Source organism: Muscardinus avellanarius, assembly GCF_963383645.1.
Source record: "Muscardinus avellanarius genome assembly, chromosome: 1".
Taxonomy (NCBI): Eukaryota; Metazoa; Chordata; class Mammalia; order Rodentia; family Gliridae; genus Muscardinus; species Muscardinus avellanarius.
In genome coordinates, this window is record NC_137786.1 from 185686453 (window position 1) to 185711889 (window position 25437).

Genomic DNA, 25437 nt, shown 5'->3' on the forward strand with positions numbered 1-25437 from the left:
AAGACCTAGCCAATGAAAACATTTTGTTCCCACAATCATAAATAGATTGTTAGCCATAGAATGCCTCCGGAAAACAATTCTTTAATTTTCTTTGAAATACAGTCACTAAAATTAGCTGCAACTTTATTTATATGACTGTCTGTGGTTTCTGTGTATGCCTAAAAAGCACAAGAAAAAGACAAAAATATCCCAGAATTGGAAAAGCAGTCATTACATTTGGTTAAGCTTATTTTCATATTTTTATTTTTAAAATATATCCAAATTAAAGTTTACCATTTCTAAAGATGAAAAAAGTAATTTCTCTATGTAAAAAATTGAAAGAATTTCAGCATCCTCTAAATTAAACCTGAGTTTCAACTTATTAGTGAATAAGTACCTAAAAATCCTTTTTCAAAAATTGTAAAGTTTAGTCCTCAGATTGAACATTTAATCTTCCACTTAGAATTAAAGTGCATTGCTGGGCGTGGTGGCGCACGCTTATAATCCCCATGCTTGGGAGGCGGAGACAGGAGGATCACGCAGGTTCAAAGCCAGCCGTGCTGACTTAAGAGATCCTGTTTCCAAATAAAAAAGTATAAAAATGGGTCTGGGAGTATAACCTGGAGGTAGAAGGGTTTCCAGGAACCCTAGTACCACAAAAAAAAAAAAAATAAGTGCATCAAAAATGCACTGCTTGATGCTGGGCATGGTGGCGCACACTTGTAATTCCAGTGCTTGGGAGTCTAAGACAGGAGGATCGCACAGGTTCGAAGCCAGCCTCAGCTACTTAATGAGGCTCTCAGCAACTTAGTGAGACCCTGTTTCCAAATAAGTATAAAATAATAGGTCTAGGGGTATAACCTGAAGGTAGAAAAGCCCCTGGGTTCCACCCTTAGTACCACACACACACAAAAAAAAAGTACTGCTTGGGGAGAAAATGTGGCAATGCAAAATAATTTCAATATACGTTATCCTCTGAACCCATATTTGTCTTCAGATAAAATAAGTAAAGTTAGTCTCTATTCAATAAAACAGTGCTATTGTCTGGATATAATTTGGGTGTCCCCAAAGGGTTCACTGTGAATAAAGGTTTGGTGTACTAGGTAGTGATATTGGGAGGTAATGAGCCATGAGCTTAGAGTGGTGGCGCATGCCTATAATCCCAGTACTTGGCAGGCCGGGCCGGGAAGATCACAGACTTGAGGACAGACTCGGCAACTTAGACCCTGTTTCATTCTAAAAATAAAAAGGGCTTGGATGTACCTTGGAGGTAGAATGCCCCTAAGTTCAATCCCAAGGAAGGAAAGGAAGGAGAAATGGAAAAGGAGAGGAATAGAGGAAGGAAAAAGAGGTGGATCGTGATGGGAGGTCCTTAGATCACTGAAAGCCTGGGGTAGTTATAGTTTAACCCCTTCCCTTCACAGTTCTCATGAGAAGGCTGTTGTGAAAGGTAAGCCTTGCCCCTCTCATTCTCTCTGCAAGCCGTAATCACTTGCTTTCCTGCACAAACACTCCCGCCATTGCTGTGTGTGCTATGAGATGAGGCAGCCAAAAGACAGCAACGTGCCACAGAGCCTGTGCTACACTGCTTGGACTTTGAACCTCCAAAGCTGTGAGCTAAAGAAACTTCTTTTTCTTCATAAGTAGCCTATGTCAGGTATGTCATTATAGCAATGAAAACCTAACTAATATAACATTTTCTACCCTCGGTATTGTTTTTGTTTTGTTTTGCAGTACTGGGGATGGAACCCAGGGGGCATTCTACCTCCAAGCTATACCCCCAGACCTATTTTTAATTCTTTATCTTGAAACGGGGTCTCACTTAGTTGCAAAGGCCTCACTAAGGAGCTGAGGCTGGCCGTGAACCTGGGATGCACCTGTCTCAGCTTCCCAAATGCTGGGATTACAAGCGTGCACCACCACACCCGGAGGCTCCCTCAGTTCTTTCAAACCACAGAACTCTCTTTTCAGATCCTACATTTACACTAAAATAAAAATGCTAACATAATTAAAGTATCACTCCCAGGATCCTTTCACTTCTTGGCCAAAACCAAGAGTCCAAAGACCTGGGTTTTTTTAATTTTATTTTTATTATTTTTTTTGGGGGGGTGGTACTGGGGTTCCTGGAAGCCCTTCTACCTACGGGCTACACTCCCAGACCTATTTTTTTTATATACTTTTTATTTGGAAACAGGGTCTCTTAAGCCAGCGCAGCTGGCTTCAAACCTGCGCCATCCTCCTGTCTCTTCCCCCAAGCGTGGGGATTACAAGCGTGCGCCACCACGCCCAGCAAGACCTGGGTTTAAATACTAACTGTTGCCAGGCATGGTGGCACATACTTGTAATCCCTGCATTTGGGAGGCTGAGATAGGAGGATCAGGGATCACGGTTCATGGACAGCCTCAGCTACTTAGTGAGGCCTTTGAAACTCAGTGAGACCATGTTTCAAAATGTATCTCAGGGGTAGAATGCCCCTGGGTTCCATCCCCAGTACCGCAATAAATAAATAAATAAATAAATAAATAAATAAATAAATAAATAAATAAATAAATAAAACTAACTGCTGCATCCCAGCTGTTAGACCTTGGTGAAATTAATTAAATTTCCTAAGATTCAGTTTCCTCATTTGTAAACGGGTATACTACTACCAATTATCTAGTTTACATGAATTCATCACAGTCTATCAGTGCCATACAACTCTTAGATGTTAACCTTAATGTTCTACATGAAAAGTCTTTCTACCTTGGGAAGGATATATTTTGTTCCTATATACATCATCAGAAAAGGGTTGCTACTACCATGAAACCAACAAAAACATTTAGGAACTGAACTAGATAAATTAAGACTGTATCTATCCTTGGTCTTGAAGTTGTAGGAGTTACTCAAGATAACAAAGTATATCAGTTCTATTCAAGTTACTGTTGTTTATGCACAGAAGCATTGTATATCTCTAATACATGCAAAAATAGCACAATGCAATAAATAATTTAAAAGATAACAAAAAATTAACTGTGATGTATTTTGTTTTAAAATGGCCTCTGAGCCGGGCATGGTGGCACACACTTGTAATCCCAGCATTCTAGAGGCTGAGACCAGAGGATTGTGGTTTGTGGACAGCTCAGCTACTTAGTGAGGCACTTTGCAACTCAGTGAGACCCTGGTTCAAAATAAAGAATAAAAAAATAGGGTAGGGGGTATAGCTTGGATGTCGAATGCCCCTGGGTTCCATCCCCAAACCAAAAAAAAAAAGGCTCTGTAGCTACTACAATGGCACAGGTCTGTAATCCCAGTACTTGGGAAGCTGAGACAAGAGGATCACAAGGTTAAGGTCAGCCTCCGCAACTTAGCGAGATCCTGTCTCAAAATGAAAAGTAAAATGGGCTTTGATAGATTTAAGATAAACAAATTTATTTTGTACTTGACAAAGCACAGCAGACATTAAAGAATGAGAATTGCTATCAATTATGGAAAATTTTTAAGGAGTAAGATTTTCAACATATCCCAAGAGCTCAAACATTCTTTAAATAGTAAGCTAGCATGCCAGGCGTGGTGGCGCACGCTTGTAATCCCCGCGCTTGGTAGGCTGAGCCAGGAGGATCGCACAGGTTCGAAGCCAGCCTTAGCTACTTAGTGAGGCTCTCAGCAACTTAGTGAGACCCTGTTTCCAAATAAAAAATTTTAAAAAAAGGTCTGGGAGTATAGCCTGGAGGTAGAAAGCCTCTGGGTTCCACCCCCAGTACCACCAAATACATAAATAAATAAATAAATAAATAAATAAATAAATAAATAAATAAATAGTAAGCTAGCCCCCAAAGGTTTGACGCGCTGTGTTAACAATCACCCAGGCAGTCACCTAGGAAGCTCTTTGGTGAGGAGAGGTCCCATCTCCCTCTGGCTTCTCCATTCCATTGACCAAGCCATACACAACTCCACCCATTAGCTGGATTAACACTAACAGCACTTGAACACCACAGTATCTGTCATATGAAGAAAAAAAGTCCATTTACTAAGTAGCAAAATCAAATTATGTTTCTCCCTTGCTACAAGAAAAACTTTATAAGCATCTATTCCCTTACATTTCAAAACTCAAAAGTATCCTTCTCAGTCCTAGCTAAAGGGCTATACCAATTCATGATCTGCTTGTCCCCATAATTACTATTGTTCTTGAAATTTATGAAGGTGCTCATCACTCAATTTATCAAATTGATGTTGTTTTATAGCCCTCCAAACTTGAATATAAAGGAATTAACAAAGCATTCTAACAGGTTCCTAGCACTAAAATTCTGGCTGCCTGGAGTGGTGGCGCACGCAGGTAATCCCCGCTCTTGGGAGGCAGAGACAGGAGAATCTTGCAGGTTCAAAGCCAGCCTCACTGGCTTAAGAGACCCTGTTTCCAAATAAAAATATTAAAAATAGGTCTGGGAGTGTAGCCCGGAGGTAGAAGGGTTTCCAGGAACCCCAATATCCCCCCCCAAAAAAGGGATGGCTGAAACAGGTTTAAAAGCTTTTATAGTACAAATGCCTGGTTATTCACACTGTAAGGCCAATTACTGATATGTGAAGGCAGGTAGGAGAGGAGAGAAAGGAATGCAAGAGCCTCTCCAAAAAGCCACTTTTCTTTGGTCCTCACATTCCTGCCTCATTTTTTAATGCCAAAAATTCAAGATTTACCCTTTCTGTGGGCCTCCTTTACATGGCTAGGTTATAAGAGGCCTTGCAGCTAAAAAGAAAATAATTAAGATTTTTTATTTCAATACCAAATTCAAACCATGGCTAGTCACCATTAGACAAACATTTCATTTCTTTTTTTTTTAGTCTGTTTTTTGTTTTGTGGTTACTAAAACAATAGTCTAAAAATTCTGAATAAAAATATAATATTTGTTTAGTAATTCCTTAACCTATTTAGGCTAAGATAGATATTTACTAAACAACCAGAAAAAATTTTTTGTTCCTGAGTACATAAATATCATCAATTTCATCTGTAATATTAAAGGACAAACTTAAATGTCAAAAAAATAGCATGACAAGTGTTCCACAATCAATATATTCAAAGGGGGTTACACCTGTACTTGGGGATCTAACGGGAAGAAAATTATTTCTGGTAAAATTTTGCAGTTAAATCACCAAATTGTTCAACAAGAAATATAACATTATATAAAAATAAATATAAACAAAAAATATCATTATAAAATTATAATAATACAACATTAACTTACCAATTCAATCCCCTGTGGAAAAGGTGTATCATCCCAGTCCTTCTGAGGAAATCTCTGGATTATCTTCCCCAGACCTTCTCCTGACCCTATTAATAAAATGGAAAAGAATTAGTTGCCTGGGTGTCATAGTACATGCGTGTAATCCAGCTACTCTGGAGGCTGAAGCAACAGGACTGGAAGTTTGAGGACAGCCTGGGTGACTTATCATGACTCTATCACAAAATGTAAAAACTAAAAAAGGCTTCGGATGTAGCTCGGTGGTGGAGTGAGCCCATGAAAGGCCCTTGGTTCAGTCTCCAGTAACTTTAAAGTAGGTTTAAAAAAATCTGACGACTCACTATACTAGCACCTATTTCTAAGTAAATATTTGAATAAATTGATATGCCAATTAAACATTTAAAAAATTTTTAAAGATATAAAAGTCTTCATCTTCTAAACAAAATACTGACATAGCAGGCAATCTCCAACCTATAGACTGTCAAAATATTGACATAAAAAGCTAAGAAAAAGAGAAGCATTGAAATCTAGGTCTCTATCACATCAAGGGAGTAATGGCCCTCTGTGCCCCAAAAAAGAAAGTAACTTCTGTATCCCAAACTGAGGCTTAAGAAGAGCTTTTCTATGGAGACAAATTTTAAATGACAACTGAAATGGACTGTTAGCACTAATCTTCAATTATGGTTTATAAGTACTGTTAGTTTTTAGGGTGACCTGGGAATCTGACCATTGTCTAGGCAGTTTCTCAACATAAGCACTATTGACATTTAGGGCTGAATAATTCTTTGGTGTGTAAAGGGGAGGGGGAGTGTTGTCTTGGCCGTAGTAGTATGTTTAACAACATCCCCAGGGTCAACTCACTGGATGCTAACAGCAAACCCCACCACGACCACGACCACGACCACGGGGTTACAACAAAGAATGTTTCCAGATACTGCCAAATGTTCCCTTGGTTGAAAACCACAAGTCTCTATCACTGTTTTTATAAAATTAGTCTGTACCATCAAAGAATAGATCAACTTACAATTAAACTCTGGGGATATAATCTGTGAGTATATTGGGGATAGAAGTACATGTTAGATCTAAATTGCTTTTAACTATACTTCCATCTCTCTCTTTTGTTTTGTTTCTTTTGTTTTTGCTTTTTGGTTGTGGTACTAGAGATGAAACCCCGGGCCCCACAACACCATGTTAGGAAAGCACTCCAGCACAGCTGCACCCAGCCCTCAGCTGGACTTCTTAAGGGGCTTTATGGCTCACATACTCTCCTCCCTGCTCCAGCTCACTCTGAGATGAAGGCACAACATTCTGTGTACTCTAACTCATGGAAGCCTTAATTGATCCCATTTGTTAATGTGCAGTTGTGAAAAGTCATCCTCTGTCATCTCTGAACCTCGTCCCCAAGAATTCAGCTCCTCTCTTGTTCCTCATCCACAATGTAATCACCTTATGGCCAAATTTTTACCTTTTCAAAATAAATGGATATTAAATTCACTTTATAGACCAACTTAGAACTGTGCTCTAAAATGAGGTTGTACCAAAATCTATTTGAAAAAATAAATAAAAGTATTCTCAATTAAAATTAGTAACTGCTCTCATACAGTAACGTATCTAACCCTAATTATGCAAGAATGAAGGGTTTCACTAGGACTCAGTTAAGCCCGGTTCAGTAGTGCACACCTGTAATCCAGCTACTTGGGAGGCTGAGGAGGAAGGATCACAAGTCCCAGGCCAGCCTCAGCAACTTAAGGGTACTCTATCACAAAATAAAAATATGTAGTTCAGTAGATGAGCACCCTAAATGGGCAGGAGGCAGGGGCCTAGAGTCAACCAACTAAAAGTGGTTTATCACTGGCACTCATCCTTCAAAATTTACCTTAAGCATCACTCCTTCTGAAATAAGGTTGATGAGTGGTAATATGAACTGATAATGAACTGAGAACGTCAGTGCATCCTGGTAAGGATAACTTAGCAAAAAAGACTGCAGAAAAGAAAACTTTCCAGAAGAAATTAAGGCAAGCTCATTCTCTTTCAGTAGCCATCTTGGCATCCCAAATATATACTATATTGAATGCTTAGCATATAGTCCCTACTGAGTCAAATTTTTATTTTAATAAAAATAAATTCATTAATATTAATAAAAATTGTTTTAGGTTTATACCTCTGCCTTTTTAAATAGAGTTTAATATTACTTATCCTATTATACTTAACCATGTATCTACTTACTGTTTATTCAATTCTGGAATTCAAATCTAATGTACTTCAGGCTCAAAAAGTATTTATCATAAGCCAGACATGAGGGCACACATGTGTAATCCCAGTACTTAGGAGGCTAAGACAAGAGGATCACAGGTTCAAGGCCAGCCTCAGCTACTTAGTGAGGCCCTCTGACCCTTTTCAAAATTAAGAAAAAATAGGGCTGTGGGTGTAGGTCAGAAGTATGTGCCCCTGAGTTCAGCCCCCAGTTACACTTACACACACACACACACACACACACACACACACACACACACACATTGTCCTTTTAATCTTTACTAATTTTAAGAGAATATTAAAAATTTAAATACATAAAAATATAAAAAAGAAATCACAGCCAGGTATGGTGGCACACACCTAGAATCCCAGTACTTGGGAGGTAGAGTCAGGAACATCACAGGTTCAAGACTCGCTTTAGCAGTCTAGCAAGACCCTGTTTCAAAACCCAAAACAAACAAACAAATTTTAAGGGGGCGGGCAGCTGGGTGTTAGTGTCACATGCCTGTAATCCCCATACTTGGCTGAGACAGAAGGATCATAGGTTTAAGGCCAGCCTCAGCAACCTTGCAAGACCCTGTTTAAAAAAAAAAAGGCCGGGTGTGATGGCGCACGCTTATAATCCCCATGCTTGGGAGGTGGAGACAGAAAGATAGAGCAGGTTCAAAGCCAGCCTTGCTGGCTTAGAAGACCCTGTTTCCAAACAAAAATATAAAAATAGGTCTGGGAGTATAGCCCAGAGGTAGAAGGGCTTCCAGGAACCCCAGTACCCCCCCCCACACACACACACACACACATATATATATATATATTTTTTTTTTTTTTTTTCCAAAGAAGGCAGCTGGGCACCAGTAATATCAGTATTTGGGAGGCTATGACAGGAGAAGCAAAGGTTTAAGGCTACCATCAGCAGCATAGTAAGACCCTGTTTCAAAAAATAAAATAGGGCTGGAGGTGAAACTGGGACGTAGAATACCTCTGGGTTTAACCCAGGAGGAGGAAGAGAAATCATCTATATTCTCACACATAGAAACAATTAATGCTAACATTGTGGACTATCCATTTCATCCTCCATTTCCTTCCCTCTCTCCATCTCTCCCTTCCTTCCTGGGTTGAACTCAGAGACACTTTATCACTAAGCACATCCCCAGCCCATTTTGTATTTTTTATTTTGAGACAGATCAGGCTAACTTGTCAGGGATGAAACAATACTCTTCTTTACAAATCAGGTCATGAGTCTAATGAAATTGGGAGTAGGAAAACTAAGAAATTCCAAACTTAGAACAGAGCTATTTATTTCTATTTTAATATGATAGCAACATCTTTTAAATCCAATGATAAATGTAAACCTTTGAGAGCCAAAATGAAATAGTAAATGAGTATCCGATAGAAAAATATTAAAACCACTCTTTTATGACTTAAGAAGTGACTCATGGTTGTCTAAAAGTGCATGCTGACCTCTTCTCACAGTAACTTTGTTTTGTAGATAATTTGTACACTTAGCAAAGCCTATATTCAACTAACATTTAATGTTGCCCAGACATTCAAGAATAACCTGGCACAATGGTGTATCCTATAATCCCAGTACTTAGGAGGCTGAGATAAGAGGATCACAGGTTTAAAGCCAGCCTCAACAACTCAAAGAGACTGATTCATAATAAAAAAATTAAAAGGGCTGGGGTGTGGCTTGAAGGTAGAAAATCCCTGTATTCAATGTTCAGTACCACACACATATCAAAAAAGAAATGTGGAGAATTTAAGTACAGATTTTCCTACTTGCTAATGCATTTCAAATAAATAAGTAATAGACTAAATTATTATTTAGAGGCAAAGGCAGAAGTCTCTAGTGCCATTAGTACTGAAGGATATTAGAGAATCCTTTAAATAGGAATAGTAGCTTTTATTTATGATTGACCTTTGATGTAATTTATAAGCTAATGAACAGACAATTTAACATAATACATCATTAGGAATGCCAATCTATTTTCCTTTAAGATATCTAAACCCTATTTGCCCATCTCTTGGTTCCTATCCCGTCATCTCTACCAAGGAAAAACGACTAGACATAGATTTATTTGTCCTTGGACAGGAAGAATAAACTATATATCATACTAATATATATATGTAAACATACATATGGGACTTATATATCAGATAAACCATATCTTTGATAAGAGCTTAGTATTCAGAATATACAAAGAACTCCTACAAGCCGGGTGTGGTGGTGTACACTTGTAATCCCAGTATTTGGGAGACTGAAACAGGAGGATCGCGGTTCATGGACAGCCTCACCTACTACTTAGTGAGGCCCTTTGCAACTCAGTGAGACCCTGTTTGAAAATAAAGAATAAAAGCCGGGCGTGGTGGCGCACGCTTGTAATCCCCGCGCTTGGGAGGCTGAGACAGGAGAATCGTGCAGGTTCGAAGCAAGCCTCAGCTACTTAGTGAGGCTCTCAGCAACTTAGTGAGACCCTGTTTCCAAATAAAATATAAAATAGGTCTGGGAGTATAGCCCGGAGGTAGAAAGCCTCTGGGTTCCACCCTCAGTACCACCAAAAAAAAAGAAAAAAAGAAAGAAAAGAAAAGAAAGAATAAAAAATGGGGTTAGGGGTGCAGCTAGGAGGTAGAATGCTCCTGGGTTCCATCCCCAGTACCACACACCAAAAAAAAAAAAAAAACCCTCCTACAACTAAAAATAACAATAACCATTTTAAAAATGAACAAAGGACATGAATAGACATTTTTTCAAAGACATACAGCCAATAAGCACATGCAAAGATGTTCAACATGACTAATTAACAAGGAAATGCAAATCAAAACCACAGTGAGAGCCAGGTGTGGTGATGCACACTTGTAATTCCAGCATTTGGAAGGCTGAGATAGGAGGATCGCAGTTCACAGACAACCTCAGCTATTTAATGAGGCCCTTTGCAACTCAGTGAGACCCTGCTTCAAAATAAAGACTAAAAAATAGGGCTGGGGGTGTAGCTCAAAGGTAGAATACCTCTGAGCTGAGATGCCTCTGAGATGGATGGGTTCCATCCCCAGTACTGGGGACACACACACACACACACACACACACACACACACACACACAGTGAGGTACCGTCTTACAAATACTAGGACTAATACTACCACAAACAAAAAACACCTAGAAAATAAAAAGTTATCATTGAGGTTGAGGTGAAATTGGAACCCTTCTACACTAGAAGTGGGAACATAAAATGGTACAGCCACGACTTCCGGGAAGATGGTGACTGAGAAAAGCAGCGTTTACTAGCCCTGCTAAAACTCAATCTCTGTTGCCACAAAATCAGCGCTATTCATAGCCAGAAAACACCATCAGCAGAGAAATAAAAAAATGTAAACACAAGGGACAGAGAAAAAAAAAAAAGACTAGAAGAACAACCAGAGACCAGAAATCAAGCCTGCAATGTGGCGGCTGAACAAGCTGGCACCATCTTCCCTCACAGCACCAGGCTCTAGAGAGGAAAGGTAAACAAAGAACGGAGGTGGGAAAATGCCCAGCCTGGCACCCCCACAGTCTCGCGCAGCCTCAATTAACTTCCTGGGTATGAGACTTTGAGATACAACCCAGTAAAGGAATAGTGGCGGCTGAGATTACAACAGATTCGAGATACAGAGCACCCTAAGTGAAGTCGTAGTGACCCAGGGAAGACACAAAATTCTGAAATCATGGGAAAGAGGAACAACAATAGAGCAATGAATGCCCACAACCCCACAACATCAGAACCTGATAACACAGAAATTCAGAGATCTCTAGAAGATCAAATCAGGAAAATAACTGTAGAAATAATAGAGGACTTTGGAAAAGAATTCAGAGAGAGTCAAAAAGAGATAAAGGATTCAATCATTGAAGTAAAGGCCTCAATTCAAAGTATAAACAATCGATTAGACCACATGGAGAACAGAATCTTGCTCCTAGAAGATGATCACTCCAAAAACGAATGCATAATTTATAACTTAGAAAAAAAAATCAGACAGCAGGAATCTGACATTGAAGAAATACGGGCCCATTTTAACAGAGCTAACCTAAGAATAAGAATAGAGGAGGGAAAAGAAGGTGAAAGCAAAGGGATCAATAATATCTTCAAAGAAATAATAGCAGAAAATTTTCTAAACAGAGCAAGAGGTCAATACACAGGTCCAGGAAACATATAGAACTCCCTTTAGACAGGATCAGAGAAGAGGATCCCCACGCCACATAATTGTCAAAATGACCAATGTGGAAGCCAAGCAGAGAATCTTAAAGGCAACAAAAACAAAAGGCCAAGTGACATTCAGAGGCAAACCAATTAAAATCACTCCAGACTTCCCCAACCAAGTCATGAGAGCCAGAGGGGCGTGGAGTAACATATTCCAAACTCTGAAAGAAAACAACTTCCAGCCAAAAATTTCCTACGAGGCAAAACTATCAAATTAGATGGGGAAGTAAGAAGCTTCCATGACAAACATCAACTGAAGGAATTTATGTCTTCAAAACCAGCGCTAGAGAAAATACTCAAAGAGATTAACTACAAAGAAGAAATCGGTAACACACACCAGGACCAGAGAAACAAGATTTTCCATCCAGCAGACAACTAAGCAAAGAAGAATATATTCATGCGTTTATAGGTTAAAACCTATGGAGATTCATTATTTCAGTCTTTTACCTATTTCTAAATTGTATTTCTAAATTGTATTGTTTGCTTTTATTGTTGCTAATTTTTAGGATTTCTAGTTGGAATATTAATATACCTTCAGATATAGCATTTGGAAATATTTTGTCCCATTCTATCAGTAACTTTTAACTCTGTTTACATTGTACAATTTTTTTTTATTTTTAGGAAGTTTGTTTATTCTTTTGTTGCCTGTGCCATTGAAATCATATCCAAGAAATCACTGCCAATTTCAATGTTTTGAAGTGTTATGACCAGGTTTTCTTCTTAAAGTTTATAGTCTTAAGATTTACATTTAAGTCTTTTATCTAGTTTGAGTTAATATTTGTATATAGTGTTAGGTAAGGGTCCAATCTTATTATTTTTTCATGTAATTATTATCTTTTAACTATTTAGTGAAAAGATTACTATTTCCTTCACCAAATGTTCTTGGAAACTTTGTCAAAAATAACTTGACCATAAACGAAGAATTTATTTCTAGGCTTTTTATTTTACTCCACTGGTTTATATATCTGCCTTTATTTATTTATTTATTTATTTATTTATTTATTTATTTGCGGGTCTGGGGGTGGAACCCAGGGGCATTCGACCTCTGAGCTACACCCCCTGCCCTATTTTTTATTCTTTATTTTGAAACCAGGTCTCACTGAGTTGCGGAGGGTCTCACTAAGTAGCTGAGGCTGTCCAAGAACCGCAATCCTCTGGTCTCAGCCTCCCGAATGCTGGGATTACAAGCGTGTGCCACGACGCCTGGCTTATATCTGCCTTTATAGCAGTACTACACTATTTCAATTATTGTAGCTCTATAAGATTTGAAATCAGAAAATGTACATCTACTAGCTTTATTCTTTTTTGAGAGTGTTTTGGGTATTTAGAGTTCATATTTCTTGTTAGGATAGACTTTTTCTGAAAAAAAATAAATAAATGTACGATAGTTTTACCTTAAAAAAAAGAAAGAAAAAAATATCCTCTGGTAAGAAAGAAAGCAAAAAGAAATACTGAAATGTTATCTCTAAGTGATCAAAAGTTTTATATTAGACAGATGAATTTGTTATGTGAGATTATCATTGTTGATTTTGGATAAATTGCTATAATATTAGGTGTCAACCACTAAGCCAAGCATGGGAAGGAGAGATGGGGAGGGAATGGTGTGGGGATTGGGTAGGTGCTAACTGGGCAATGTGTGCATGTATGTCTACACAAGTTTTTATCCCATTATGATGTATGAATACAGTGCACCAATAAAAAAATAAACAAATAAAAATAAATAAATAAAAATGGTACAGCCACTATGGAAAACAATATGGAAGGTATTAAAAAAAAACATTTTTAAATAGAACTATCATTATCAGTAGTTCTCCTGCATATATCTAGAAAAAGTTGTAGGGATCTATTGGACAACAATGTGCATATAGTTAACAGTACTATATTGTACCCTTAAAAATTATCAGGATGGAGAAGGGTGGTGACATATGCCTGTAATCCTAGTACTTGAGAGGCTCAGACAGTAGGATCATAGATAACTTAGTGATACCCTGTTTCAAATTTTAAAAATAGACTGTGGCTATAGCTCAAAGGTATTGCCCCCTCTGGGTTCAATCTCAGTACCCAACAAAAGGAAGAAAAAAAAATAGCAGGATAGTAAATTTTATATTACATAAGTTTCTACCACAGTTTAAAAAAAGAACAGCAAACCAAATGCCTATGTGCAACATTTACAATAAAACTGGGTAAAAAACTATCTTGAAAATTCTGCAATTGAAGAAAACCTTAACATCTACAAAATAAGAAAAATGTCAACATCTGTATGGGAATAAGAAGGAAGTAATGATAATGCCTTAACAAAAGGAAGGAGAACCCCAAACAAGCAGTAAATATTCACAGGAAAGCTGAATGGACATTCTGGGGATAGCAGCTGGAATTGGAAGGGTAGGGGCAGCATTGCTGTAGCTAAGACTAAAGTTGCTGAAATCATCTGAGGCCCCATATTAGAGAGATTGTAGAAAGTTACTTACACTACCTTAAAGATTTACACTATCAATAAAGATAAAAAGTCAGAACATTAGGGTTAATAAACAATGGTATTCATAGGCAATAAAAATAATATATATGATTGTCTCAATTAATGCAGAAAAAAACATTTGACAAAATTCAATACCTACTCCTGGTACAAATCCTCACCAAATAAATAAAACTTATCCAATATAATAAAAAGCACATATATAAAACCTATGTTGAATACCAAACTAATAGTGAAAGACTGAATGCTTTCTAAGATTCAAGAAAAGAATGTCCGCTACTAGCACTTCTATGTAACACTATACTCAATGTTCTAACTTGTACATAAAGAAAAATTATCAAATGAATACAAATAAGAAAAGAAAAAAACATTTTTTACTCATAGGAAACCTTAAAAAATTCCATGAAATATTTTAAAAATTATTAGAATAAATGAGTTTAAAACAGCCTAAAAGAGTCAACTTAAAAAATAATTGTCCATACACTAGCAACAAATATTGAAATTTTAAAATGCCATGTACCACAGAAACTATTTAATATGAAATTCCACAAAATATATACAATAAAGAGAGCAATTCTCTCAAATTAATATAGAGACTCAGTGCAATCTCAAATTTTCAGTAGGAAGATGGGAGTGTATTCAGTAGCAGAGCACATACCTAACATATGTAAGACCCTAGTTTCATTTCCCAGCACTGAAAAAAAAAATTGCTTTGGTAGAAATTGAGAAGCTAATTCTAACAATTTTATGAATTTACAAATGTTTAACCAAAAGGATTTTTTTTTTTTTTTTTTTTTTTTTTGTGGTACTGAGGTTCCTGGAAACCCTTCTACCTCCAGGCTACATTCCCAGACCTATTTTATATTTTTTATTTGGAAACAGGGTCTCTTAAGCCAGCAAAGCTGGCTTCGAACCTGTGCAATCCTCCTGTCTCTGCCTCCCAAGCCTAGGGATTACAAACCTGCGCCACCACGCCTGGGGTTTTTTGTTTGGTTGGTTGGTTGGTTGGTTTGGGTTTTTTTTTTTTTTTTTTTTTTTTGGCAGTAGTGGGGATGGAACCCAGGGGGCATTCTACCTCCGAGCTACACCCTCAGTCCTATTTTTTATTCTTTATTTTGAAACAGGGTCTCACTGAGTTGCAAAGGGTAGCTGAGGCTACCCACAAACCGCAATCCTCCTGTCTCAGATTCCCAAATGCTGGGATTACAAGCATGCGCCATGCCTGGCTCCAAAAATTAAATATCAACAAAGTTAAGAGAACTTAACCTACCTAATGTCAAGACTTCCTATAAAGCTACTACAATCAAAACAAGTGGTATTAATGAAGAATAGATTTTGTAAGCATATATTAAAAAATCCTACAAATAGAACCAAATATTAGTGGTTAATATATGTACAAAACAATGCTAGAGTCATTCATAAGAACCAATTTTTTTTAACTAATAGTGCTAAAACAACCAGAGAGCCATTTGCAAATGAATAAATTTTGATACACAGCTCACATACTACACAAAAATTAATTAAAAATAGGCTTCTATGAGATACAATATATCAAAAACTTTGAAAGATTTTGAGGAATATAACTCAACATCATAAAGGCAATATACAATAGGCACACAACCAACATCATATCGAAGGGGGGAAAAATGCAAAAATTTCCCCCTAAAAACAAGATAAGGAACAAGATAAGGATGTCTATTATCACCACTTCTTTTCAATTTAGTACTTTAGACTCTAGCCAGACCAATAAGGCAAGAAAAGGAAATCAAAGGACTACAAATAGGAAAAGAACTAAAATTTTCACTACTTGCAGATGACATGATACTATACTTAGAAAACCCAACAAACTCAATCAAAAGGCGTATAGAACTGATCGACAAATTCAGCAGAGTCTCTGAATACAAAATCAATCAAAGCCTTTCTGTATACCAAATATAAATCCACAAACAAAGAAGAACTCCAGAAAACACTTCCACTCAAGATATGCCACAAAACAAAAATACTTAGGAATAAACTTGACCAAGGAGGTAAAAAGACCTCTACAAAGAAAATTATAAAACATTGAAAGAAAAATCAAAGATGACATTAGAAGATGAAAAGATCTTCCATGTTCATGGATAGGCAGAATAAACATCAAAATGGCCATACTTCCAAAAGTGATCTACAGATTCAACATACTCATTAAATTACCAAGATCATTCCTCACAGTTATAGAAAAATCAGTCTTTAAATTCATTTGAAACAACAAAAAAAACAATAATAACCAAAGTAGGTCTCAGCAACATAAAACATGTAGGAGGAATCATAAAACCTGACTTTATACTACAAAGCCATAATAACAAAAAAAGCATGGTACTGGCACAAAAAACAGATACACAGACGAATGGAGCAGAATAAAAGACTCAGAAACAAATCTATACACTTACAGCCAATTGATTTGTGTGTGTGTGTGTGTGTGTGTGTGTGTGTGGTACTGGGGGTGGAACCCAGGAGCTTTTCTACATCCGGGCTACACTCCCAGACCTATTTTATACTCTATTTGGAAACAGGGTCTCACTAAGTTGCTGAGAGCCTCACTAAGTAGCTGAGGCTGGCTTCAAACCTGTGTGATCCTCCTGTCTCAGCCTCCCAAGCGCTGGGATTACCAGGGTGCACCACCATACCCGGTGCTAATTAATTTTTGACAAAGGGACCAAGAATATACACTGGAAAAAAGATAGCCTATTCAACAAATGGTGTTGGCAAAACTGGTTAACCATATCCAGAAAAAATGGAAACAAACCCTACTTTCTCACTCTGCCCAAAATTCAAGATGGATCTAAGACTTGGAAGTCAGACCAGAGACCTTGAGGCTACTTCAAGAGGGCATAGGTCCAACACTGCAACACATAGGCATATGTAAAAACTTTCTCAACAAGACCTCAAAGGTACAAAAAACTAAATCGAATCAATACATGGGAATGCATTAAACGAAAGAGCTTCTGTACATGAAAGGAAACTATCAAGAACCTCAACCGAGAGCCAAGAGAATGGGAGATTTTTGCTACCTACTCCTCTGATAGAGGACTAATATCTAGAATATACAGAGAACTCAAGAAACTCAACACTAAGAAAACAAATAACCCAATTTTAAAAAAAATGGGCAAGTAAACTAAATAGACACTTCACAAAGAAAGAAATTCAAATGGCCAATAAATACATGAAAAAAATGCTCAACATCATTGGCAATCAGAAAGATGCAAATAAAAACCACCCTGAGATTTCACCTAACTCCAACTAGAATGGCAATTATTCAAAACACAAACAAAAATAAATGCTAGGGAGGATGTGGAGAACTGGGAATTCTAATACATTGTTGGTGGGATTGCAAATTAGTGCAACCACTTTGGAAAAAAGATGAAGAATCCTCAGAAGAATGGGAACGAAATTACCATTTGATCCAGCAATACCACTTCTGGGTATCTACCCAAAAGAAAGGAAACCAAATTACCAAACTAATGCATGTGTATCTATGTTCATAGCTGCACAATTCACCATAGCCAAATATGGAACCAGCCAAGATGTCCATCAACAGATGAATGGGTTACAAAACTATGGGATATGTACACAATGGAATTCTACTCAGCCATAAAGAAAAACACAATTTTTCATTTACAGGGAAATGGATGGAACTGGAGAACTTTATGCTAAGTGAGATCACTCAGTCACAAAAAATAAAAAAACAGATGCTCTGCAGAAGCTAGGGAGAAAAAGTGTCATAGGAGGAACTCTAGAGGAAGAAATAGATGAACAAATAAGGTGATCTGATTGAGGGGGATGGGAGAGGGGAAGAGAGAAATTCCCTAATGTACATGATATTATTAACAAACACATCAAACTCAATCACTAAGCCAAACACGAGAAGAAGGGATTGGGAAGGGAATGGGTGGGAATTGGGTAAGGGCATGATGTGTGCATGTATACTTCCACAATCTTGTATACCATTAAGAAGTATGACTACAATGCGCCAATAAAAAATTTTTAAACATTGACATGTAAAACGTGAAATATAAAACTTAGAAAAAGGAAAATATTTGAGAGCTCTCATTATAAAAAAGGGTTTTTTAGATAAAATGGCAAAAGTATAGTCCATAAGAGAAATACTGATGAATTAGATAGCCTTCATCAAAACGAACAACTTTTCCTTGAAAGACACTCTAAAGAAAACTAAGCATTTGGGAGACTGAGACCGGAGGACTGAGGTTCGCAGACAGCCTCAGCTACGTAGTGAGGCTCTCAGAATCTTAGTGAGACACTGTTTCAAAATAAATAATAAAAAATAGGGCAGGGAAGCCAGGCATGTTGGTACACACTTGTAATCCCAGCGTTTGGGAGGCTGAGACAGGAGAATCGCACAGGTTTTAAGCTAGCCTCAGCTACTTAGTGAGGCTCTCAGCAACTTAGTGAGACCCTTTTTCCAAATAAATTATAAAATAGGGCTGGACATGTATCCCGGAGGTAGAAAAGCCCCTGGGTTCCATCTCCCAGTACCACAAAAAATTAATTAATTAATTAATTAATTAAAGCCGGACATGGTGGCTCACGCTTATAATCCCAGCACTTGGGAGGCTGAGACAGGAGGATCACACAGCTTCAAAGCCAGCCTCAGCTACTTAGTGAGGCTCTCAGCAACTTAGTGAGATCCTGTTTCCAAATAAAATATAAAATAGGTCTGGGAGTATAGCCCGGAGGTAGAAAAGGCCCTGGGTTCCACCCCAGCACCACCAAAACAGGGTGGGTAGGGGATGTAGCTTGGAGGTTGAATGTCCCTGGGTTCCATCCCCAGACCCACACAAAAAAAGTAAAAGAGAAAAAAAGAAAATTAAAACACAAGCCACTTCCAAGTACAGAGGAGTATTATCTATCATCCTAGAGAACCCAGAGGCTGAGGCAGGAGGATCCTAAATTTAAGGCCAGCCAAAAAGGGCTGAGGGTATCGCTTAGTGATTGAGTGTTCCTGGATTCAATCCCCAGTACCACATTAAAAAAAAAAAAAAAAAAAAAGGAGAGAGCCGGGCGTGGTGGCGCACGCTTGTAATCCCAGCATTGGGGAGGCTGAGACCAGAGGATCGCGGTTCACAGACAGCCTCAGCTACTTAGTGAGGCCCTCTGCAACTCAGTGAGACCCGGTTTCAAAATAAAGAATAAAAAATAGGGCAGGGTTGTAGCTCGGAGGTCGAATGCCCCTGGGTTCTATCCCCAGACACACACACACACACACACACACACACACACACACACACGGAGAGGGAAAGAGGAAGGAAAAGCCACATGTAGGACGAAAGTATTTCAAATCCAATATTTGATTTTAAAAACTGCATATTCAGAATACATAAAGAATTCTAACAATTCAAAAATGAAAACTGTTAGGTAGCTAGGCAGATACGAGTAAGGGGAGGAGACGGAGAAGGATGAGAGCTCCCTCCACTGGGAGTGACAAAAAAATCACTGCTCCTCAGGTGAGAAAGAACCCCACCCTATGAACACCTCAGTGGGGGCCCACACTACCTTCTTAAATCTAAAAGGAACCAAGCACAGCTGGCCTAAGGGGCATTTCAACTCTGGAGCAGGTTTCATTTATGTACCATGGGGAAGTTTCCATCATGGCAGAATCAATCAGCACAGACACACTAAGCTGTGACACACACTAGCAGAATCTGCTGAAATATATAGTGCACGAGGAGGGAGATTTCCGGACTAAATATAAAAACTCACCATGTGGAAGACACAAGCTTGCCTCCACTTTTGGACTTGGCCACTGCACAATTCTCTCTGCACATATTCCCACTTCTAACATGGCCTCCTCTCTTAAAACTATCCACTTACGCCGGGCATGGTGGCGCACGCTTGTCATCCCCGCGCTTGGGAGGCAGAGACAGGAGGATCGCAGGTTCAAAGCCAGCCCCACTGGCTTCAGAGACCCTGTTTCCAAATAAAAATATTTTTAAAAAAAGTAGGTCTGGGAGTGTAGCCCGGAAGGTAGAAGGGCTTCCAGGAACCCCAGTGCCACCAAAAAAAAAAAAAAAAAAAAACTATCCACTTACTTTGCTAAATAAATATTTTATGCTTATCTTTATCAGTCTGTTGACTGGAATCTTTCTTTTGGGAAGATAAGATCTGAGGAACAGCCACCTGGTAACAAAACAACCCATTTTTTTAAAGTGCACAAAAAATCCAAATAGATATTTCATCAAAGAAGACATCAGATGGCAAATTAGCACATTATAAGATGCACCAACCAATAAAAGTATATTTTTAAAAAGATGCATAATAGCCGGGCGTGGTGGCGCACGCTTGTAATCCTCGCGCTTGGGAGGCAGAGACAGGAGGATCGCGCAGGTTCGAAGCCAGCCGCGCTGGCTTAGGAGACCCTGTTTCCAAAATGAAAATGGAAAAAATAGGTCTGGGAGTGTAGCCCGGAGGTAGAAGGGCTTCCAGGAACCCCAGTACCACCAAAAAAAAAGATGCATAATAAGTTGTTGGAGAAATACAAATTAAAACCACAACAGGATGCCACTATGCATCTATAATAAAATCTAAAAATTCTAAGAGACTGAAACCACACAAGCAACAATATGTAGAGCAGGCAGGATTTTCATTTACTACAGTGGAATGGTCCCATCACTCTGGAATATGGTTGGCCATTTCTTAAAACATTAAACATTTACCCAATGTCCAATCTTAGTTTCTAAATATTATTCTTCAATACAGAAGCCAAGACTCCTTGGAGAAATTGTTGAGTCTAGGACAGAGGTGGGATATGTGTAAGATGAGCCGTGTAGTGCCAGAAAATAATTACTTTAAAAGAGCAAAGGGAGACCTAAAAAAGGACAGAAGAAGCCAGGCATAGTGATAAGAGTCTACAGTCCCACTGACTCAGTCAGCTAAAACAAGAGGATCGTTTGAGCCCGGGAAGCTGAGGCAGGAGGATCACTTGAGCCTAGGAATTTAACATCAGCCTTTGCAACACAGTGAGAACCTGTCTCAAAAGAAACCAAACCAAACCAAACCAAACTAAACAAACAAAAAAAAAAAAAAAAAAAAAAAAAACAGAAGAGCCAACCTGAAAGAGTTTCCAATGGCTAAAACTTGAACAATGCAAATAACAAAATAAATAATGTCTACTGCTTGTGTGTGTGTGGGGGGGGGGGGGTTTGGGGGATGAAATCCAGGGGCCTTCTACCTCTGGGCTACACTCCCAGACCTATTTTATATTTTATTTGGAAACAGGGTCTCACTAAGTTGCTGAGAGCCTCGCTAAGTAGCTGAGGCTGGCTTCGAACCTGTGCGATCCTCCTGTCTCAGCCTCCCAAGTACTGGAATTACAAGCCTGCACAACCACGCCCAGTTATGTCTACTGAATTCTCATGGAGTATAAAGTAAATACACATGAATCCATAAAATGATATAAATAACTGAATGAAAAAATAAATAGAGGAGAAAGAACAAATGTTCTTTATAGAAGAATTCCAAAATAGTAACTTCCCTTCCCGGGAGGTGGAGTTTAATTTTTTTCCCCTTGAGTACAGACTGGGCTTAGTGACTCACTTCCAATAATGAGGTACAGAAAGGAAAAAATAGCAACTACACTGGAGAAACCTGGAAGACACCACCTTAACCACATGAGGAAGATTAACATCCATGGTGATGTCATGTACCTACTAATATGATACAATAAAGCACAGGGCCTCTATCCTATGCATCCAAAAAATTTTAACTCTGATTTAATCATAAGAAGACATCAGAAAAACCCAAACTGAGGGACATTCTAAAAAATGGCTGATAAGCACGCCTGAGAACTGTCCATCATAAGAAACAAAAAGAGAAAAACTACAACCAACACAAGTCAGAGACTAAGGAGATGTGAAAACTAAGCTACATACAATCCAATCTGAATTATACCCTGGACGACAAAAGGGCATCAAAGAGAAACCGGTAAAATCCAAATGAAATCTATAGTTTGTCCATTTAGTAAGTTTTGACCTATGACTCATGCTTATACAAACGTCAACATCTGACATGGCACAGGAAAGCTGTATAAGGTGATGTGAGAATTCTCTGCTATACCTGTACCTTCTCTCTGCATCCAAAATTACTCAAAAATAGAAAGTTTATTGAAAAATTTATTATCCAGGAAGAACACAGAAAGAGCTCAGCATGATGTTTACTGCTGCTTCTTAAGCGCAGACTAAACAATCAAACATCTTGCATAGTGCTTTGGTTTCTTGGGGCAGTGGGGGGTGCTGGAGATCGAACCTAGAATCTTGCAGATATTCAGGATGCACTCTACCACTAAGCTATACCCCAACCTTCAAGAGTGGGTTTTGCTCTGTTTTCTGGTATTGGGGATCGAACCCAAGGATACTCTTTCAATCTACATCCACAGCTCTTATTATTTTTTAACTTTGTTCTTTTAAATTTTTTATTGGTGCTTTGTATTCATACATCTTAATGGGATAAAAAATGAACCTGTCTAGACATACATGTACACATCACCCAGTTAGCCCTTACCCAATCCCCACCCCATCCCTCTTTCTCATGCTTGACCTAGTGGTTGACTTCGAAAGGTTTAAGTACATCATGTGCTTTACAGAGTTTCCTTCTTCCCTTCTCCTATCCCCTCAGTTAGGTCGCCTTATTTGCTCCTCTATAGGATCTCCTTCTTCATCTAGAGTTTCTCCTATGACCCATTTCTCCTTAGCTTTCACGTATTAGGGAAAACATCCGATTTCTTTTTTTGTGACTGACTAATCTCACTTAGCATAACGTCCTCCAGTTCCATCCATTTCCCTGTAAATGACGCAATTGTGGGGTTTTTTTAATGGCTGAGTAGAATTCCATTGTTTACATATCCCATAGTTTTGTAACCCATTCATCTGTTGATGGACATCTTGGCTGGTTCCATAGTTGGCTATGGTGAATTGTGAAGCTATGAACATAGATACACATGCATTAGTTTGGTAGTTTGGTTTCCTTTCTTTTGGGTAGATACCCAGAAGTGGTATTGCTGGATCAAATGGTAATTTCGTTCCCATTCTTCTGAGAACTCTCCATACTGTTTTCCAAAGTGGTTGCACTAATTTGCAATCCCACCAACAATGTTTTAGAGTTCCTACTTCTCCACATCCTCGCCAGCATCTGTTGTTGTTTGTGTTTTGAATGATTGCCATTCTAGTTGGAGTTAGGTGAAATCTCAGGGTGGTTTTGATTTGCATCTCTCTGATTGCCAGTGATGTTGAGCATTTTTTCATGTATTTATTGGCCATTTGAATTTCTTCTTTTTTGAAGTGTCTATTTAGTTCATTTGCCCATTTTTTGATTGGATTATTTGTTTTCTTAGTATTGAATTTCTTGAGTTCTCTCTATATTCTAGATATTAGTCTTCTATTGAAGGAGTAGCTGGCAAAAATCTTCTCCCATTCTGTTGGCTTTCAGTTGAGGTTCTTGATAGTTTCCTTTGCTGTACAGAAGCTCTTCAGTTTAATGCAATCTCACATATCCATCTGCGTTTTAGTTTCTTGTGCCTTTGGGATCTTGTTGAGAAGTTTTTACCTATGCCTATGTGTTGCAGTGTTGGACCTATGCCCTCTTCAAGTAGCCTCAAGGTCTCTGGTCTGACTTCCAAATCTTAGATCCATCTTGAATTGACTTTTGTGCAGGGTAAGAAAGTGGGGTTTGTTTCCATTTTTTCTGCATATGGTTAAACAGTTTTACCAACACCATTTGTTGAACAGGCTATCTTTTTTCCACTGTATGTTCCTGGTCCCTTTGTTAAAAATCAATTGGTTGTAAATGTGTGGATTTGTTTCTGAGTCTTCTATTCTGCTCCATTGGTCTATGTATCTGTTTTTTTGTTTTTGTTTTTGTTTTTTCAGGTCTGGGGATGGAACCCAGAGACATTTGGAATTTGACCTCAAAGCTATACCCCCTGCCCTATTTTATATTTGTTATTTTGAAACAGGGCCTCACTAAGTAGCTGAGGCTGTCCGCGAATCACGATCCTCCGGTCTCAACCTCCCAAATGCTGGGATTACAAGCTTGCGCCACCACGTCCGGCTCTATGTATCTGTTTTTGTGCCAGTACCATGCTGGTTTTATTACAATGGCTTTAGAGTAGAGTTTAAAGTCAGGTATTGTCATTCCTCCTGCATGGTTTTTGTTGCTGAGAACTACTTTGGCTATTTTGGTTTTTTGTTATTCAAATGAATTTAAGGACTGATTTTTCTATGTCTGTGAGGAATGATCTTGGTTATTTAATGGGTACTGGACTGAATCTGTAGATCACTTTTGGAAGTATGGCCATTTTGATGATATTTATTCTACCTATCAATGAAACAGGGTCTCACTAAGTTGCTGAGAGTTTGTTGCTGAGTCTGGCCTCAAACCTGGGATCCTCTTATTTGCCTCAGCCTCACAAGAACTAGAAATAGGCATGTGCCACCATGCCAGGCTTTGAATAGTGTTTTGTTGTTTGTTTGTTTGTGTACTGAGGAATAAACCCAGGGCATTCTACCTCTGAGCTTCATTCCTGACCCTGTTTTATTCTTTTATTTTGAAACGAGGGCCTCACTAAATTGTGGAAGTACTCACTAAGCAGCTGAGACTGGCCGCAAACCTGCTGTTCTGTCTCAGGCTCCCAAGAACTAGGACTACAAGCATGCACCACCACTCTTGAATAGTGTTTTATACATGATAAATTCCCAATACATGATAGTTGAATAAACTGATTCTTTCATTGGATACGAAAATAAAAATCAATTTCTTTCTTTGTTTCTTTTTTCAGTGCTATGGATTGAATCCAGGGGCATTCTACCTCTGAGCTACAGCCCCTATCCCTGTTTTTTATTCCTTATTTTGAAACAGGGTCTCACCAAGTTGCAGAGGGCTGCACTAGGTAGCTGATGCTGCCAGTAAACCTGTGATCCTCCTGTCTCAGCCTCTCAAGTACTGGAATTACAAGCATGCGCCACCATGCCCAGCAAAAAAAAAATTAAAAATCAATTCTTGCTGGGCATGGTGGCGCATGCTTGTAATGCTTGGGAGGCGACAGGCGGATCGCACAGGTTTGAAGCCAGCCTTGCTGGCTTAAGAGACCCTGTTTCCAAATAATAATATAAAATAAGAGCCAGGCATGCTGGTGCACGCTTGTAATCCCTGCGCTTGGGAGGCTGAGACAGGATTGCACGGGTTCAAAGCCAGCCTCAGCTACTTAGTGAGGCTCTCAGCAACTTAGTGAGACCCTGTTTCCAAACAA

The 25437-nt window shown here is 38.6% G+C and overlaps 1 protein-coding gene across 7 annotated transcripts in view; it reads right to left on the reverse strand.

Moving 5' to 3' along the window:
* SBF2 (SET binding factor 2) overlaps window positions 1-25437 on the reverse strand; it is a gene marked incomplete at both ends in the record, with an annotated part of 354199 nt that overhangs the window by 278077 nt on the left and 50685 nt on the right. For all 7 annotated transcript variants that reach the window (XM_080718166.1, XM_080718165.1, XM_080718163.1 and 4 more), the window contains one exon: window positions 5196-5281. In XM_080718166.1, the coding sequence (XP_080574292.1) occupies window positions 5196-5281 (86 nt within the window). The remainder of the gene's footprint in view (window positions 1-5195; window positions 5282-25437) is intronic.